Below are 19,746 nucleotides of genomic sequence, written 5' to 3' on the forward strand. Positions count from 1 at the left end.
GAATGAAAACAAATGATTTAGAAATACAAATAAAATTTAGCTGCTTACTCTTTAGCCGTGATATCACTGATATTCCTGGTTTGCATTTCCTATGTGCTTAAACTATTCGCTTACCTCGAAAAAGCCAACGTTGGAGTGGGCTAGGGAGAACTGGAGCCTGAGGGAAAGAAGTGAAACAAGCTGAGTCACTAGAAAGGATAAACACACATTATTCTAGTCATGTGCAGTCACTGCTGTAGAGCTCCAGGCCTTAAGAAACATCTGTAAATTGATTTTGGAAGCAATATATTTTACACAATGCATACTGCCTCATAGAGAAAGAGGTGGTTTTCTTAGGGCATTGCTGAACACGCATGCAAAAGAGTATGCTAGAAGGGTTGTAGCCAGCAATGTGAGTGCGCTTCTCCCTCTGTGCTGTATTTTGAAAATCCTACTGACAATTGACTTTACCAAGGCTAGCATCAAGGACTTGCAGGCTCTCAGATATTTTGCAAGGATTTTGGTACATCTACATAACGCTTTGATGTGAGCCTTACTGGAGTAGGAAGAAAAATTCTGTTCATTGTATGGTACTGCTGCTGAGGGCTGTGTTGCTAATGTCTCTGTTTCCAAATTCAAACACTTATTCAGTACATATTCAAGTACCCAAACATGTATTCAAAACATGATTTCCGAGTTTCCACAGAACCAGCATCCCAGCTCTCAGCACACTCTAGATTTTTTTCTCTGAACGTTGCTGCAAAAAATGCTATCAGCACTCTCCTCCTTAAATTCCCAACGTCTCTGTGCCCTGACAAACTCTGCCTATTCCTAACCCTATAACTGTCTTCCCAAGGGATTTTTGTGAAATCAGGGTCCCAATTCCCAGCTGTGAGGTCCTGGTATACAGAGCTTCTCTCTATAAAATGTGACATGTTAGATGTCTAAATGCCCAAGCCTCTGGTCTCCAGCTTTCTGACCCTTGGGAGTTGCAGTGCCTCAGCTGGACAATCTCTGCTATAAGAATATCAGCGTAGGAGAACTGCAGTGGTCCAGACTCTTTACCGTGTCCTGGACCCCTCTGCACTTTCCTAGTGGCACAGGTGGGCTAGAAAGCAGTTGCATCTTGCCAGCTGGGAAGGGATGAGGGAAGCCCTCCAGGTGATTCATGGTCATCATAACTGCCCTGCACACTTCATTTATCTAGCTCAGAGGGGAGAGTAAATGTCAGGAACAGAGAATTCCAATGAGACCACCGCCCTGCAGCAATCCACAGCTGGTGGGCAGTCCCCTGGGGACTGTGGCACTTGTCACAGAGAAGCTTCCTGACTCCTCTAAACTGTACAAGTACAGCCACATAGAGAATCAGAGAATCTAATGCAGCTGAACTCACCAGGGAAACACATTCATTAAATTATGGTTATCTGATCATGTGCCTAAACTGCTAATGTTGGGATTGCTAACACTTCCAAATGGCTGGAAATCCTTTCCATCCCAGGTCGAATTACCTGTTCAAACATAGCGAGCCCATCAATTTCTGGTCAAATATATTCAGAGCAATGCTGGTGTTGGCTGCCTGCAGAAGAAAGAAACCATGGGTTATCAGACAAAAAAACCCAGGACCCTTGCTGTGAATTAGTCACAAATACAGAAATACCATCTTCCCAGTTATGTACGGAAGCTGTTTCATGTAGATGCAACTTTCTCCCTAGCCTATGGCCCATGCAAGGCTGCACACAGTAAATGTCTGCTTATCTGAATGGCACTGACAAGAGCTGAAATGTGGGTAATGAGATTCCACTAATCAAAGACATTTTCAGTTAAATGAACAAGTTGCCAAGAGGCATGACTCATGCCTGCAGAACTGTCATTCCAGAGAACAAAACTTTGGTTAATCAGAGTCGCTATATGTTCGGATTTTTGTCCATCTATAGGAAAATGTTCTTCGTCATAGACATGTCCTATAGTTTAAGTGAGGCCACATAGGCACCACCTGTGACTAAGGGGAGTTTGCATGTTTAAGTACTAGAAATCTGGCACTTTGTTTCTTGTACAGAGTTTTAACAGAAGGAATGAACAAACTTACTTAACCCTGAGTTAAACGTCACCTTGTTCGTTGTACTTACTATGTTCATTGTGAACAATGACTGGGGGGTTGAGTCTGGCAGAACAGCAAACACCTCCATGGAGCCCTGGATCTCTACTGTGAAGGAATCCTGCTCTAAGCTGATGATAGGTATTTCAGTAGCCATTAGCTTCAACATCACTGGGTAGGGTGTAACTGAATGTTTGGCTACCTGTAAGGTTCCAAGACAAAAAAAAGACAGAATAACGCTTTTCTTGTAGAACAGATCAGAATACTGCATTCTCTCATTCTTGAAGCAATCGTTTTGAAGTAGTTCCTTAAGACGAGGTTAAGGACAGCTGCTAACATAAGATTCTTTCAAGCAAGCAGGAAGTAGAAGTTTTCTGTGGTGATAAATTAACAGTATTGGCCACATCAGGAATGCAGTGGAAAGTTCCTTCCACTCTAGGAATACCATTTCTTCTATATCACTCTGAGAGAAATTAAATACTTTTCTGTGAACATAGGAAAGGAATGGAACATGAACGTGATGTTTAAGTCACACAATAAAAGAACTCAGGAGTCGTTCACTTTGAGATTCACCCTTCTCGTGAGAGAGGTTTCTGGTCTGGACTGTCCTCAGAGGAGCCTCACTCTGTCCATCACCTGAAGAGCAAGAAGGCTCACCAAGTTCATTACTTAGAACTGAGGGGGTGGAATATTAGCATCAATGCTCATGGCATGTTACAGAGAAGGCCATGATGACAGCCCTTGGAGCATTCTTAGATTTCTGAGGGAGGAACTTAATATCATCTGGGAAGCAAACAAGGATGTGAAGTTCTTCGAACCACGAGTCCAATTTCATCCAACCTCAGCATTCATGGCCTAGGGTCTCTTAAACTCATTTTTGGTTTCTCATTCTGTCTGAGAAGGCTGCTGGAAGCCATGCATGCTTATATTCTCTGTCCTGTTATATTCATCTCCTCCACCTAAAATAAATGGAAATCCTGTGCATCTGCCATGTCTGTTCCATAGATGTAATGTTTTCTGCCTATCTGTTAGCTTGGTTTCCTGCACACGGCCACTGTAGTACCTTCCCAGGTCTTTACTGGATTCCTTTCTGCTAGTCAGTCACAGGCTAGCAGTGAAGCAAAGACAATTATGCAGGTTTGGGCAGGAGAAAGGTGTTATTTCTGAGCTGAGGCACTCCCAGAAGTCTCTCAAAGCAGGACTCATGACTGGAAATTTTTTCCTGCCTAGAGTTGGTTTTAGGTGGGAACAGTTGTGGCTTTGGCACAGTGCCTAGAGTAAAGACTGATGTGCAAGATTATGGGCCAAGTTTGGTAACAGTGCAAGTCATTCAACTCATTGTGGGGGTGGGAGGTGACAAGGCCCATCTGCTCTGCTGTTATGAGGCATACATGTGCCCGCTTCTCTAGCGCAGGAGCCCTGCTGGCCCTGCAAGCCTTTGGGATACACCAGTAGTGAGGTGTCCGACAGCCACACCGGCTGGTTTCCTAAGAGTTTGTGGAAGTAATGATAACTCACCTCAGGGATGATACTGCCAAATATCTCCGTGCTTATGTTAAAATAGCTGCAAGTCTGGAGAAAAAAGAAAAAAAAAGATAAAAGAGTTTACCAGATTTGACTTTCATGGTCGGCTTTTGTTTAAATGCATTATTACTGCCATTTCTGTACCTTTTGTTCTCAGAAATATTCTTAAGGGACTAAGTATACTTAAAGCTAATTCCCAATAATATATGCCAAAACGCTTCCTGGGAAAGCAAATGGTTAATATCATTATAGTTTGGGCTGCAATCTGTAGGTTTTGGGACTTACTGAACCTCCTGGAGACAGGCTAGCCAAATCTGCCAGCCCCAAAGCCACAGCTACTGTACTTTGACATATGCTTTGCTTCCATGGCCCCTGTAGTACTTTCAGTCCCTGAATACCCCTCAGAAAACAGCCACTGAGGCTGCTAAATTCCCCAGAGTAAATCCTTTGTCCATGTCAGAAAAGTCTATGCCTCAGGTCTACAAAAACCTGTTTTGTAGCAAAGTTGCCAGTATTTGGTACCTTGCTCAGTGGAACTTGGCACCCCTGGCTGTGGCCTGAGGCATCTATATAGAACATAAATAAAAGAGCATAACAATACCCTAGTATTTATGATCTACTGTCTCAGGACTTCACAGGCCAATTAGCAGCTTTATATGGCCACATACTGACAACTGACAGGTCAAAACCCCATCCTGGATGACCTGAGCCACTCTGACCCCATTCCTCTGTGTCCTACTCACCTCCTCTGCAATGGTGATGTTGAAGGCCCCTGCAGTGTAGTAAGCAAATGAGGAGGTCTGAAAGAAATACTCAGAGAAGGCAAGGTAGAGCATGGAGTCACTTTGGTCTGGGATAGTGAAGGGAGCTGCCACATAGGGAGGGCCAGAACAGTTTCCAGCTGGATAGACTGTCCCCTGAAAGGTATTGGCAGAGGTAAAAAAAATCAGAGTCAAAGCATGACATTAACATGACTGCAGACAACGCTACTTTCCTTTCCCTTGCTCAGGCTATTCATAAATCAGTACATAGGCTTTGTAGTACACTCTGAAGCCTTGGTGCTTTCAAGCAGGTCGTGAAGACAAGTTCCAGAGATTGGATACCTTCACAGATGACACCTGAGATCTATCTTTTGAGATGCTGATCACCTACTGAAGACAGTCTACCACCTCAGAAAACAAAGCCTCTAAATTAAGGGTCTACATATTGCATGAAGAGTATGACTAAGGGTCCTTATTGAAAAGCCTTACTTTCTCCTTTCCCCATCTCCAGGAATTTAAATCTGAGAACTGCTGCCTAGAGCTATTCAATGGTCTCAATTACAAAATGGATTTCCAAAATCAGAGGTATTTCTAGGTCAAAATCAGCACCTTATTCTACCCAGAAGCAAGTTGGTAACTTGTTCAGACAAAAGAATGCCTATGAGAGAAAGGAAAGTTATGTCAGACAATCCTAAAAACACTTATGTTGTCTTTTGCACTACCCATGGTATTAGCCAAGGCTTGTAGATCTAATACTTCCAAATGCATCCAGATTAAACAAAAAGATAAAACTGATTTAAAGTGAGGAAGGTATTCAGAGGTTAAGATTTTTTTTATCCCTTTTATTAGTTTCCCCTTTATGTTTCATCTCAAATGTATTCTGTGTGTCTTTATTTTCTTGACTCCTCCCCATCTATCTCTAAATTTTGTGTTGCCTTTTAAGGACTATCAAAAGGCTTACAAAGTGCTGAGTCACTTTGCTGATGACCTCCCCATTCAATCCTCACTTGCTGGATTTAACAGTCACTCGCTTTGTATTTTTCCCCCACGTTGCATCTTATGTGGGAGAGTAGCTCTTGTAAACAGCCATGACGTAAATTACCTCTTTAGTCTACCTCAAGTCCCTGCTTAAAATCCAGTTTCCACAATACCCAGAAGAGCTTGACAGCAGCTGTAGAGCTGGTGTGCTGAGACCAGTGTCTACCATACCGACTGACACTAGCTTATTGTTCCTTTGTGTTCCCGCCTCTCTTATTTCCTTGTTGTCTCTTGTTTTTACTTAGTTTATAAGATCTTTGTGACAAGACTGTCTTTGCAGTCTCCCTTTGTAGAGCACCTAGCGGAAGGCATCTTAAACTTAATTAAGGATCTTAGATACTATGATGATGATTACTACCTTCAACCAAATCACCTTACACAGAAGGTCAATCAAGTCATTTTAGAATTAGGAACTAGTCTGATTTTAGTTTCAATACATAAGGAGATTTTTTCCTTTATTTGAAAGAAACTTTCAGGCCTTCAAACTCAGCAGCACTCCTTGGGCTCCCATACTTTTTCAAGGCTCATCTGTCTTCCCATTCAAGGTGCCAGAGACTTAATTCTTGCTCCTATAGTCTTGCTCTTTCTTTTCCTCTCTCATCTGACAGCAGACGCATCTAGTTAGTGCAATGTGTAGAAATCTTCCTCTGACTGACTGAACGAAGAAGTCCCAGATATTAATCAACCATGAGAGAAGGATGAAGTTGAATACCTTTCCCTTTCTCTCCTTTCCCTTTCTCTTTTTTCTTCTAACTTGCTTAGTGAACTTTTACTGCTCTCTGTTTGCCATAACCAACTCAACAGTAATTAAAAAAAAGATGTGGTTTTTAAATAATTCATGTTACAAGAGGATTGTTAAAAAATGATTACAATAACAGATGCGATAGTGCTTTGAAATGTCTGTCTTCTCAGATACTGAGTCCTAATGTTCAGAACAGCAATCATGTTCATCTTAGAAAGTGGATCATACAATAATAAAAACCACAGCAATCTTGGCTAACAGTACTACAGGCAATTACCTTTAAGTCCAGGTCAATGAATGGTTGGAATACTGCTGGCAAGCTATTTAAGGAGTAGTCTGCTTTGGCCAAATCATCAATCGGCATTAGAACTGTAAAGGTGGTAGATAAAGCAAAATACCCAATATTACAAAAAGCACAGGAAGAATTTTATGTATACTTAAAACTAAGTCAGTTCCTGAAGGAGAATGACACACATTCTAAAGGGTAGGGAAAAACACAACCAGGGACCCCCTAACAAGCTTTCTGACTTAAGGCTTGGTGTTTCTACTGGCACCTTCTTTAAAGCACCTTCTTTAGTTTGTCTGATGTTTTCTCATTGTGGAAAAGTAAATTTGGTCTAATCAAAAAAAGGAAATGTCCATGCCAGTGCTTCAGGGCATAAGGAGGTGTTGGAATTTCTTGTCAAGCAGTTCTGAGAGCATCCAAAGTGCCTCTAACTTGCAAATACTTTCCCAGAAAAGGTGGGTGCCTGATCTGCTTAGGTACTTGTGTTTTGCACATGGTATCTGCCCAGCACTTCAGGTGCCTTAAACTCTTGCAAATCTAACCCAAAATGGTTAAAGTGAGAAGGTTTTTTACAAAGGAGCTTTTTTATTTTGCCTTTGGCAATTCTGAAAAATCGGCAAGTAAGACTTAAATTTCCAGGCAGGCTAGGGGAGCAGGCCTCAGCTTCTAAAGCGCTATGTGTGCAGGAGGACTCAGCACGGGATGGAAGGGAAAACTGCCTTCGCATCAGTGCCACGTGGCCTCTAAGTGGCATTTCTGACAGCAGGGGTACACGCTGCCACATTCACAAGTTGAGAATCGTGCCCAAGTCCTTGGCTTCTCAGAAATATCTTTTGCTTGTCCAAGTACCACTCCCTTTATTTAACTGTGGTCCTGTAAGCAAGGGAGCAGACAGAATGTGGGGTCTGATACCCCTCCCGGAGGCTTTGCTGACTAACTGCTGTTAAGGAAACTCTAGAATTTCACTGAACAGGACAGAGATAGCAAAAGGAAAAGATATCACTAGTGACTCACCATTCAGTGATCGGAGGTCTTCATCTATCAACTGGATCCCAGATCTGATGTTGGGACATGACTGTATAAAAGCACACTCAAGTTATGGCTTGATTAGTGTGGACCTGTAAGCACCTCTTACTTGTGTGCTAGCAAATCTGTCTGCTTATGTGACACACATTGCAGCATTTGTTTGTCAAAACACCTAAACTAGCTTTTCTCCAGCTGACTGGTTCCCCAAGGTTTCTACTTGGTGCAATGTAAGCACGTCCTATGTCAGAGTTGCCTTTAGGCAAGAAAAGTGGGAAGTTGCCAAAGACAGCCTGATGGGGGTGACAAAACCACAGCCTTAAATAGCGCAAGAAGGAGGCAGAGCTCTCACATTGGTCTCACAGGAGAGATCCCTGTCCTGGGGCAGAATCACAGCCATCTCAAGCTCTGTCTTCTCTCAGCGGCCCTGGGCAGGTTGTCATCAGAACTACTCACCTCTTTGATATGATGTTTAAATATGTCATACTATCAGGTGATGCACTACAACTTCTTTATGCATCACCCAATATATGTTTTGTCTGCTGAGTATAAAAATCACTCCAAACCCCTGTAGGTACACAGGCAGAGACTTACTCTGCATTGGAATGGGAAAATAACTACATTTTCCAGCCCTACTTCTGCCTTGGTTGAACCTAGCTGTGGACTAGTCAATATCTTGGCCATGAACTTGGCACTTTATCTGGAAGCATTTCTGGCTGGCAAAATGGTGACCGTGCTGATCAGACCAGAATAGGACTACATTATTTTTCTAGTTCTTCCTTTGCCAAGTTCACAGCACTGACTTGTGAAAGTCATACTCCTTAAAACCCTCCCCTACACAATTTGAAAGGCTTACGTTAGTGACCAAGCTCCTGTGAATGGGTTTCTTCAGATACTTGATAAAGAAGTTATGCAGGAAGCTAGAGGAAAGGAAGAAAGCAATTAATGGGTCAAGTACTAGGGTCATTAACAGGAAATCAGATATCTCTGCAGAACATGAATTTAATGGCCTCTGAGTGTGATGTTCTAGTACAGAAGGGAGCTTTCGGAAATGTAACAACTATCAGAGAGCCACCATTTAAAAGGAGGTAATTTCACCACTAGGCATCTCAGCAATTAGCCTGGGTAGATTAATCCTTATAAATAAGGAATTCTTCATATTACCACCATCATGTATGTACAAACACAGAATAAATAAGTAGTCTCTGCACTAGGAACTTCCAATACAAGTAAAACCAAACAAAAAAAACCCCCAAAACCAAACCCAAAACCAGGTGACAAGAGTGGTGTTCAGACAGTGAGAGAAGTACAAGAAAACAATGAAATAACATTGCATGGGGTTGTAACCAGAGGCACAACAGACAGCAGTCTGGTTCTTCAGTTTTGATAGCACTGTGACTAGGAGTATTTAAAGCATAGTACAAGCATGTAACGTCTACCTAGAGTTGAAGATTAGAGCAGTATTTGGAAAGAAGTGAGAGCTGAAGAAGCACAAGGGATTGTTTGATGCTGTCAGTTTTGGCCATTTTAACACTGCATTGGGGCCCTGATTCTCACCTGTGGTGCCTATAGATGCCTAAAAGCAATTCTGGGTGCCCTATTTTATGAAGTTGTCTCTGTGCCATTCATTGACAGTTATTTTCTCCCAGAGTATATACAGATCTCTTCGACTTACCCACTTTTTCCATTCAACTTGATGTCTATATCACCAGAAGTTGTCCGGCAGCTGGTAAGTGATATTGATGTATGACCTGTATTATCCAGGGGTGTTGAAAAGATTGCAGTAACAAACACCTTTGAAATGTACACTGTGCTTCTTCCACTGTCTTTGCTGCATAAAGTAAAAATAAATAAATAACTGAAAAAAACCTATTTTTAATGAATGTTCAAGACTCATTAACTCTTAAACAGACTCTTTTCTGTTCACTGAAGATGAAGTTGTTTATCTGAATACTTTTTTTTGCATTGCTCATGATGAAAATAGATTCTAATATGTCTGCAAAGAATCGAGTATTCTACACAGATTTCCAACTAGGAGTTTTGGAAAATGATGGATTTGGGAAAGTAGATAATTCACTACTGTAAAGTATTTTGTTCCACTTTGCAGACCTGTGCCCACAGCAGAGGGATCTGGGATATGCCTGATAGAAGATAGGGCAAGAGACCTGTACTGGAATCTAACCTATTGATATCTGAGGATGGTCGATGCAAACCCACGGAGTGCCCCAATGGGCTCCGTGCCCTCTTCCCCACCCCTCCCAGGGGTTTGGCAGCCCGTGCTCAAGACCAGCTCCAGTATGGTGAAGCTGTGCTATTTTGGATCAAGTTGTTCATAGCTTGGTTGTGAGAAAGAGCTGTGAAAAGCCTCCTTGGGGGTCTCTAACCTTGGTTTATGATCTGCATTGGAGCTCAGGTCTTTCCTCGAGCTGTGTTGTAGCTACACCTATGTGCGACCTTGTACTTAGTTAATCCTGACGGTGCTTTGCTGGCTTGACTTCCTGACTTTGCCTCAGACCTGCCTCTTCACTATGGACTTGCCTGGCAATCTGGACTGGTGGCTGTTCCTGGTCACTGCCACTAACCTGCTCTGCTTGCCTGTCTTGGGTACTTGCCAGTGAGGGCACTGCCCCTCCTGCCATGCCATCACCCCCAGCTCTCGGGTCCCCTCCCCTTGCAAGCAGCCAGCTCTGCTGTCCCTGCCAGCAGAAGCCCGGAAGTGCAGATCAGAGACTGCTGTAATTCAGTCAGTTTAGCAATATAGCTAATGTGAGTTGTGGGGGAGAGGAGGAGGGGTTTCCTTCCTCTGAAACAGCCTGGGACTAGGAAGATGTGGAGACTGCTCTATGGATAATGCCATTTGTTTGTCCATTTTCCATCAGCTTTTGAACTGTATCTCTTGGAGGCATAGCACAGGGTTTCTAACAGTGTAGCTGCACTGGGAGGGTTTATTATACTGGACTGTGATCCACTGTACTACAATTTTTCTAAATGTGTCATTAGCTGGCAGGCTGGACAACGACAGCGTTCAGCTAGAGCATCAATCCTTTACTATTCGCAGAGGTGCCTCTCAGCCATGGGCTGTTTATCAGTGCTTGTGTCTGAGGGGGCAGGAGCTGTCTCCCACCAGCAGACCTGTTGAGAAGGACCACGCTGTACTCCTGGGTTACTGCTGCTAGCTGTTAAAGAGCACCTTTGCCATGAAGAGGTCACAAGAAAAACTAAACTTTGCATTTTTATCTTTATGTTCTCCATCAACAAAAATCCCGGGACAAATGAGGCTGTACGTACAACATCCAGGTCCTTATGTTCCAGTTCATATCGATGGTTAGAGAAGCATTTCCAATCACCAGTTTTATCCCAGTCCCAGGTATGAGGGAGATGGAAGCACTGGGGAATTCAACAGCAGTGACGCGTATTCTAGAGAATGAGGGAGATAAGGGAGAGAAAAGAAAAGGAAAAGTTTGTATTTCATGAGTCAGGGTGAACACAAAACAAGATGCAAATTTCAGTCAAATACAAATTGCCTCCAGAGAGAATACTTACCTTGAAATGTTGTATTTGACATGACCAAGCCCAAATTTCTCATAGCCACTCAAATCAGGGAAATGCTCCTTCGCCATATTCTGCTTCAGGATTTCCAGCCCAACCTCCTTGGCTACAGGAAAATAGTGATCAGTTCACTTGCCTTTGATACTGCCTGGGACTTTATAGTTATGTGCTTCTGGCTTAGGAGATGGGATGGACACAGAGTCAGAAAGAAGAGGGTATCTCATTTGAGACCCAGCAGTGCTATTTCAGATCTCACTCCTAGTCATGGCAAGAGTTGAACTTACTGATTCAATATCTGAAATCAAATGAACGTCGATATGATGTACAATGCTGTCAAGCAGCTTACTGTATCTGCTATATTGTGCTCTTAAACTTTCCTTTTCTTTATAGCCTGTGATCAGGTCATTTCCTCCCACTGCCCTTGCTTCCCTATGTCTGTCATACCAGGATTCAACGCAATACCACCAGCAGCTCCTGAAAACATCACACATACCATACTCCAAACCCTTCTGGGTGATCCTCACTTTGAGTCCAGGGTTGGCGTTGAGTTGCCTACTGAGCAAACTTAAGAGGAGGAGAGAACAGCAAATCTTCACCATCTTCCTCATTTTTTACAGGACCTGTTAATAAATATTTATAATGATAGTAGAAGTTCATGCTATGTCACGTGGTGGCTGTACTCCCTTTTCCCCCCCTGGAGTGAGCTGTTCTGACACCAGCTTTCCCTCCAGAATGGAGAAAGTGGAAAGCCCAGCAACCGTGGAAGAGAGGACCTGTTCTGCACTGACTGTTATAGAAATAGAGCTCCTTGGGGTAAAGGAGAAAAGTCAGCCTATTCACTGTTGTAGGGAGTGGAGAAAGCGCTTGGGACACATCCACCTGCACAAACAGTGTTGAAAGGGAAGTGGCACTGAATTTTTAGGATGTATTTTTTTTTCCCCTCTAGCTAGTGAAATAAGTAGCTTATTTTTTCCCAAAATATGTGGAGCTCTCAGTGCCTCCTGGTGATTCAACAGACGTCACTGGGTCTTAGGACTTTGGAAAACCTGATCAGCTCATTTAGTTATAGACATAAATACTCCCACTTTAGGAACCACTTATTAAGATCTTAGACACAGCTTTGAGAAGCCCCTTATGTTCCCTCCTGACAGTCAACAAAAGAAAATAATTTTGTGCCAGCAGACAATGTTTTTGTATCCCCTAGTCTGCATATTAATAAATGCATTAGGTTTTATCCAGAAACTCTCCTTGCAAACTTCATGGTCCAGTGGATGTTTATTTTTGCTTTTTTCATTCCCATTAAACAACTTTTTGCCTGTCGTGGTTTAACCTCCGTCGGCAACTGAGCACCACACACCCGCTCGCTCACTCCTCCCCCCCGCCCCCGGTGGGATGGGGGAGAGAATCAGAAGAGTAGAAGTGAGAAAAACTCGTGGGTTGAGACAAAAAGTTTAATAATTGAAATAAAATTAATAATAATAAAAAGAATATACAAAGCAAGTGATGCACAGTGCAATTGCTCACCACCCACCGACCGATGCCCAGCCAGTCCCCGAGCAGTGGCCCCCCTGGGCAGCTTTCCCCGTTTATGTACTGAGCATGACGTCACGTGGTGTGGAATGTCCCTTGGGCCAGTTTGGGTCCGCTGTCCTGGCCGTGCCCCCTCCCAGCTTCTTGTGCACCTCCAGCCTTCTCAGTCGGCAGAGCATGGGAAGCTGGAAAGTCCTTGACTAGTGTAAGCACTGCTCAGCAACAACTAAAACATCAGGGTGTTACCAACATTATTCTCCTCCTAAATCCAAAACACAGCCCCGCTGACCGACACCCAGCCAGTCCCCGAGCAGCGGCCCCCCCCGCCAGCTTTCCCCCAGTTTATGTACTGAGCATGACGTCCCATGGTATGGAATGTCCCTTGGGCCAGTTTGGGTCAGCTGTCCTGGCTGTGCCCCCTCCCAGCTTCTCGCTGGCAGGGCATGAGAAGCTGAAAAGTGCTTGACTGGTGTAAGCACTGCTTAGCAACAACTAAAACATCGGTGTGTTATCAACATTATTCTCATCCTAAATCCAAAACACAGCACTGTACCAGCTACCAGGAAGAAAATTAACTCTATCCCAGCCAAAACCAGGACATTGCCCGTGATAGGGTTGTATTTCTTACTCCAGGTGTCCAAAGAATCCTTTTTAGTGTCTTGTGGGGAAGAAGGAAAACGCTTGAAACAAATCAATCAGTCTACTTTATCTGTTATTTTGGTCACATCACCACTGATTTTTTAATAAGGTTGAGTGCCATGACCTAGCTTCTCAAACCACCTGTTTTGGACCTCTTTAAAGTCACAGTGCAGGTATTTTATCATGTTTTCCCCACTACTTTTTTGTGCCTATATTTCTTCACTTAAATGCATCTGAGATTTCCAGCCTCGTCTAAAGCATTCTATAGCCTGGTTCTGCATTCACAGATAGGGACTTCAGTGTTCAAAGCATTTTATAAGAACAAATTAATAAAGGCAAGATAAATGCCTTTACTAATAATTTACATATTATTGCTAGTCTCTTGTTTTCCTTAACTTGTTTGGGCTCATCAGCAATGGACTCTGCTCTTTTATCATCTCCTCTCAGAAAATTTTAAGGGGATACTCACAGCCTGGGACAGTGACTTAATGTCCAGGACAAAAAAAAAAAAAAAATCATTCAGAGAAGGTTGTCCTTCCCCAATATCCTCAGGTAGGACTGGTTTTATTTAATTAGAGCCATTCAAAAGTTAGGTGTACAGTAGACAGTCATCTTTATAGTGGAGAGGGATACATCCCATTTATCTTAAAACAAATTGCCCTGTGGGGAGTGCTCATCTTCCTCCTAGGATTCAATGTCTACCTCTGAGGTGGGCCAAGGTAGGCAAGCTGAACCTATACCAGTTATATATATTATGTGCCAGTGGTGACGAATCACTGTATGGTTGTGGGGTGATCCTTCAATTAATGGGGGAGCCCCCACACCTCCTGGTCATTCTTCACAAAGAGAACTTGCTCCTAAAGACACAGATGCCTTTTGAAAGACGCCCACCTTCTGGAAGATACCAGCAAGTAACTTGTCAATAACCAGAGACAATTTACTTTCTGATAGTAAATTCCGCTAATGGCAGCTTTTCTGTAATACCAGTCACTCCCTTTGATGGCATGAAAAAAAACAACAGCGTGCACGCCCACCCCCCCAACAAAAACCCCAACCCCCAAAACCGAGCAGAAACCCACAAGCAAGAAAATGTATGGGTGGCACCACTGATCGTGACTAGCTAGCTAACCCCTGATCGTGTCCCCCCATTTCCCCTGTACTCGGTGGGCTATGCAGTGGATGATCACTTGGCTCTCCCTCCCTTCTCCTGCATGTCACACAGTAGTTCTTGGTGGCTCTACAGGGTTTACCACAGGGGTAGTGAATGAGTGAAGCAAATGCCCATCCCAAGGGCTTCTGTGACTGGATTTAAACTGAGATGGTTTACGGCTATGCTGTGTGAACCACAGGCTGCATGTAGGGTGAAAGTCAGAAGCTGTTGCTGCCAACAAGGTCTCCCAGGGAGAGTGGGAGAAGCCACCTTGATGGAGAATTTTAAAACCAAACCGGATAAAATCAGAAAACAGGTTTGTTTTTTCCCCAGAGCTGGGAACAGTCCTCTGTGGAGTTATCTGTTGTCTGAGGTTCACAGCAAGAATGGCAAACAGGTCACATTATGATGGTTTTCCTTATTCCCTACTACTACACTGCATTATGGACAGCTGAAAATACATGAAAATACATCTTTTCTAGCATTACGTTTACGTAAAAAATTTCTTCAGTTACCACAGGGCTGTTGCAGAGCTGGGATGAAACCATCTAGAAACAGACAAATGCCTCTCCCATAATACCTGAAAATTTGTTCAGATGTTGCTGCATCTTTCACTAGCTGTTTCATTATCAGAGGTAATAATATATCTCAAACCTCTAAAATATTTTCAGTCATGATCACAATTTAAGCAAACTGCAAAATTATGACCTAACATTGACTTAATTTTTGTGTAACAGACACTTTGAGGTAATCCCACAGAACAGCTTTGCCTTTTTGTATGACTAATATTTTCTTTTTAATTTTAACTGACAGAAATTGAGAGGTAAAAGGAACACGCTTCGTGTGTAGAACAAAAACAAAGTACTGGAAGGAAATGTGTCTTTGACATAGGCGCAGTTCTCACCACTTTTAAAATCTCAAAATTTAGCCAGATTTAGCTACATCTATCTCTTCCCAACAAAGCCACTCCACAACAAAGGGTAATCACAACGTATTTGTTACCATACCTCTCCTCCAAAGGCTGAAGAGAAGAGTCTTGCTGTACCAGACCACAGGGCTGAGAACGCTGCAGGGAAAATCCTCTGCAGCCACGACCCCGTCTTTTAAAGAAAAGAGCTGTGAGCTTGAAGACAGCCAATTGCTGCCATCTTCAGCCGCATCACGCAGGGAGTGGTCTCTCTGGTAATCATGTCCCAAACTATTTTGGGTGTCCCAGATTAAATCTACCACTCTAATTTAATTTAGGGACTAAGCAGAGGGCAATGCAAACTGTTGGGTGGGGGTGCTCAGGTGCCGGGATGCTGAGCTCGGGGTGACATGCTGCCTTTGTGGCATACCTTTTTGGCACTGACTTTTCAGATGGACCTGAGAGGATACCCCAGTGGAGACTCTATTCCAGTAGTTCCACAGGACTGATACTCATAGCCAGGTCTGTACTGTGAAAGAAAGAAATGAATGTGCCATTGCTAGGAAGAACAGATGGAAGACAACTGTCTAGGCCCATCTGTTCTGAAATTGCTCAGGATACAGAAAACCATAAATTATATAGTATTTATATTATAGTCTATATATACTACAGTGTGTACATATATATGATGCAAATATATAGTATCAAGTCCTTGCAGTCAATATTTTCTATTTCTTCTGCTAGCTTATCCAGGTAACCAGTACTTCAGCTAACCAGTACTACTTGGCTTGTCAAAGAGGTGATTTAATCAGTTAGCTTGCATGTAAACCAAGCAAATTCCCTCAGGCATGGAGCACTTTGCTGGACAATCTGAGTCACATCATTGTGCAATCCATGAATAGAAAAGGGTAGAGACATTTGTCAGTCAGTCAACAAATACTCATACTTTACACAGATTTAACATTCACCACAGGGAGTCACATGCATCATAATTTCATTATTTGTATCTCTGGCAACTGAGGATGAATAAAAATCACACCCTCAGTTACATAAACCTCTCATTTAAATTTTTTGTACAAGTTCTGCAGTTCCTTCAAAGCAAGGAAAAGCTCCACTGTTTCGATCCACATAGATCTCCAAGATTTACAAACAACTGAATTGTCTGAAAACTATCTCAGCTTATCCTCATCATATCCTTTTAACATTTTATGGTTCTTCTAATGGAGTACCACCCAGTTTAGATAAAACTTTCAGCAAAAGTTAACAAAGACACACTAAGGCTTCCAGAACAGTTGCATCATTTCCTTCTACAAATATAGCAGTAAAAGCCAGATATCTGCTTATAGATACATTCAGATAGCACATTCAAATTTGCCATAAATAGTTTCTACATCCAAACTTTTCACCTTTCAAGGTGTTACAAAGAGCCTCTAAAAGGCATGTTTGTTTTCAATTTTCTCTGTTGAGCCACCAAGCATTTGGTTCGATCTATATGCTAAAGGGGATACAGACTGCGATCCTTTTTACCCAATGCACAAGAAACCCAATGATCCTACCAGTATGGCAATCAATGGAGACTTGTTGCTGCATCTCTGCAGATCATTTTGGCTTTCCATGATTCCAGTCGTTGCCTCTGGCTCAGTGGTCCAGCGGTCCCCTTTCCCTGCTTCCCCAATTCTCCCTTTTCTCCGTGCGCTCTAGTCTGCGGCACACTGAGGGACAGGCATCGTTTCCGTTGTTCTGTCAGTCGGGAAACAACATCAGATCAAAAATGGTACCCTGACCAGTAGGTAAGTATAAGATGATACAGGGGAACTGTTGGCGTATAGAGCATCCTCTTTAGTCCTAGGAGAAACAATTGCTTTGTTTGTGAACAACAGCCAGAGGACTAGAGCTTAAGGGGCAGTGTTGTGCTAAGCTATGGCTCTGGTCTGAAAAGGCCCATCGAGCCATGGCACTTATTGGACAGTCCTGGAGCATGTGTCCCATTGGAAGAGAGAAGAGATGGGCCCGCGGGCTTTAGTTTTCTTTTTCCCCTATATCTCATGAATTCTCCCCAAATATGCAGAAGAAAGTGCCTGAAGCATTATCAATGAGGGACACTAAACTATTTAAAAATCTCCATTTCTTTTGAGTTCTTCTTCTTCCACTCTTTTTCTAGTCACTCTTCACCTACTGCAGAATACAATGAATTGGAAGCCCTGCTGTGATTTACTGCTGTTTGGTTTCAGGATGCTTTTTTTAGTAAAAAACTGTAGCAGCCAGCTAGATAAATAATCTGATTCAGCTAAAAATCAAATGCAAGCCACATTTCTGTCCCAAGTTGGAACTGAACTTCTCTGTAGCGTGACATTTGTAGACTAGTTTTCCTTTCCATACACTTTTAATATCTCCTGGTTGAACGTCTCTGGTGACACTGACATAAGACAAAAGAAAGCTTCCAGCTCCATTTTACAAATATGAGAGGTACAGAATTATCTGGAGATTGATACCCTCAAAGAGCTGCAGCTACTCACAAACAAGGAAGAACTGCTGGATGATGTAAAGGCCAAGGGCAGCCTTGGCTGCAGTGAGCATGAGACTGTGGACTTTCAGATCCTGGGAGCAGCAAGCAAGAAAAAGAACAGAATTACAGCCGTAGACTTCAGATGAGCAGATTTCAGGGACCTGCTTGGCAGGATCTGTGGGAAATTGCCCTGGAGAGCAGAGGCCCAGAAGAGCTGGCTGATCTTCAAGGGCAGCCACCTCAGAGCAAAAGAACGGTCCATTACAGTGTTCAGACAGTTGAGCAACTGTGGCAGAGGGCCAGCATGGATGAACATGGAGCTCCTGAGTGAACTCAAACACAAAAAGGAAGCATACAGAAGATGGAAACTGAGATCAGCTACTTGGAAGGAACACAAAGATATTGCTTGCACATGTAGGAATGAAGGCAGGAAAGCCAAAGTTCAGTTGGAGCTGAAATCAGTTTGGGAGGTGAAGGGCAACAGGAAAGGTTTCTGTAAGTACATCGATAGCAAAAGGAAGGCTGAGGAGAATGTGGGCTTATTGCTCAGTGGGCTGGGGTACTAGTGACAAGAGACATAGAAAAGGCCATTTTTACCAGCAAGACTTGTCCTCTGGCCTCCCAGGTCGCTGAGCAGAGTCTGTGGGAGTGAGGCAGCACCCACAGCAGAGGAAGACAGAGTTCAGGATCACTTAACCCACTTGGACATACACAAATCCATGGGTCCGGACAGGATGCATCTGGAGGTGTTGAAGGTTCTGCCTGGCTGATCTCGTTGTGAAGCTGCTGCCTATCACCTTCAAAAAGTCATGGCACATGAGAGAGGTTCCTCCTGACTGGAAAAAGGCAGACATCACATCTGTCTTCAAGAAGGTCAAGGAGGGTGATCCAGAGAAGTCAGTCTCACCTCAGTCCCTGGGAAGGTTATGGAGCAAAATGTCTTAGAAGCCATTTTGAAAGCACGTGAAGGTTAAGAAGGTGACTGGGAGCAGCCAGCATGGGTTTTCCAAGGGCAGACCATTGGATGTTCTGTACCTTGATTTCAGCAAGGCCTTTGACTGACAGTCTCCCTTAGTCTCATCACCAAGTTGGTGACATATGGGCTGGAGAAGGTAGGTGGAAAATTGGCTGGACTGCCAGAATCAAAGAGCTGTGATCAGCAGAGTCCAGCTGTTGACCAGTAACTAGTGGAGGTCCCACAGGAATCAGTAGTGTGACCAAAATTGTTTAATGCCACCTGGATGATGGGACAGGGTGCACTCTGAGGAAGTTTGTGAATGACACCAAATTGGGGGGAGCAGCCAACATGCTGGAGGGCAGGGCTTCTATTCAGGGAAACCTGGACAAGCTGGAGAAGTGAGCTGACAGGAACCACATAAAGTTAACAAGAGCAAGTGTGAAGTCTTGCATCTGGGAGGGAATAACTCCTTGCAGCAGTACAGGCTGGTGGCTCTTTAGAAAGCAGCTCTGCAGAAAAGGATCTGGGAGCCCTAGTGGATAACAAGTTGAACATAAGTCTGCAGGTCCAGGTAAGTGATCCTTCCCTTCTATTTGATACTTGCCTTTGGAGTACTGTGTCCAGTTTGGGCTCCCCAGTACAAGAAGGATATTGACATTCTGGATCAAGTCCAGCAGGTGCCACCAAGGGGGCTGGAGAACATGGCCTACAAGGAGAGTCTGAGAGATCAGACCTGCTCAGCTTGGAGAAGAGAGGGCTTGAAAGACCTTTTTGTTGTCTACAACTTTTTGATCAGAGAATACAGAGAAAATGGACCCAGACTCTTCTTGGAAGTGTGTGGTGATAGGACAAAAGGCAACAGAACAAGTTGGAACATGGGAAATACTGATTAGATATTAGGAAAAAAATTTTACTCTGAAGGTAATTAAATAGTGGAACAAGTTAAGTATATAGACTCATAAAATAGTTTGGGTTGGAAGGGACCTCTACAGGTCATCTAGTCCAACCCCCCTGCTGTGGGCAGGGACATCTTCAACTAGATCAGGTTGCTCAGAGCCC

At 43.4% G+C, this 19,746-nt stretch overlaps 1 protein-coding gene across 1 annotated transcript in view; it reads right to left on the reverse strand.

The window, feature by feature from the left end:
• BPIFC (BPI fold containing family C) overlaps positions 1-11,596 on the reverse strand; it is a 15,007-nt gene extending 3,411 nt beyond the window's left edge. Inside the window, exons 1-12 of the mRNA XM_009332977.1 lie at positions 11,491-11,596; positions 10,992-11,103; positions 10,737-10,865; positions 9,124-9,279; positions 8,305-8,368; positions 7,440-7,500; positions 6,417-6,508; positions 4,342-4,515; positions 3,593-3,646; positions 2,106-2,276; positions 1,488-1,555; positions 115-157 (exon numbers count right to left, since the gene is read on the reverse strand). Coding sequence (XP_009331252.1) covers positions 115-157; positions 1,488-1,555; positions 2,106-2,276; positions 3,593-3,646; positions 4,342-4,515; positions 6,417-6,508; positions 7,440-7,500; positions 8,305-8,368; positions 9,124-9,279; positions 10,737-10,865; positions 10,992-11,103; positions 11,491-11,596 — 1,230 coding nt within the window. The remainder of the gene's footprint in view (positions 1-114; positions 158-1,487; positions 1,556-2,105; positions 2,277-3,592; positions 3,647-4,341; positions 4,516-6,416; positions 6,509-7,439; positions 7,501-8,304; positions 8,369-9,123; positions 9,280-10,736; positions 10,866-10,991; positions 11,104-11,490) is intronic.
• Between the last annotated feature and the right edge of the window lie 8,150 nt (positions 11,597-19,746).

This window comes from Pygoscelis adeliae, unplaced genomic scaffold (genome assembly GCF_000699105.1).
Source record: "Pygoscelis adeliae isolate BGI_AS28 unplaced genomic scaffold, ASM69910v1 Scaffold38, whole genome shotgun sequence".
NCBI lineage: Eukaryota > Metazoa > Chordata > Aves > Sphenisciformes > Spheniscidae > Pygoscelis > Pygoscelis adeliae.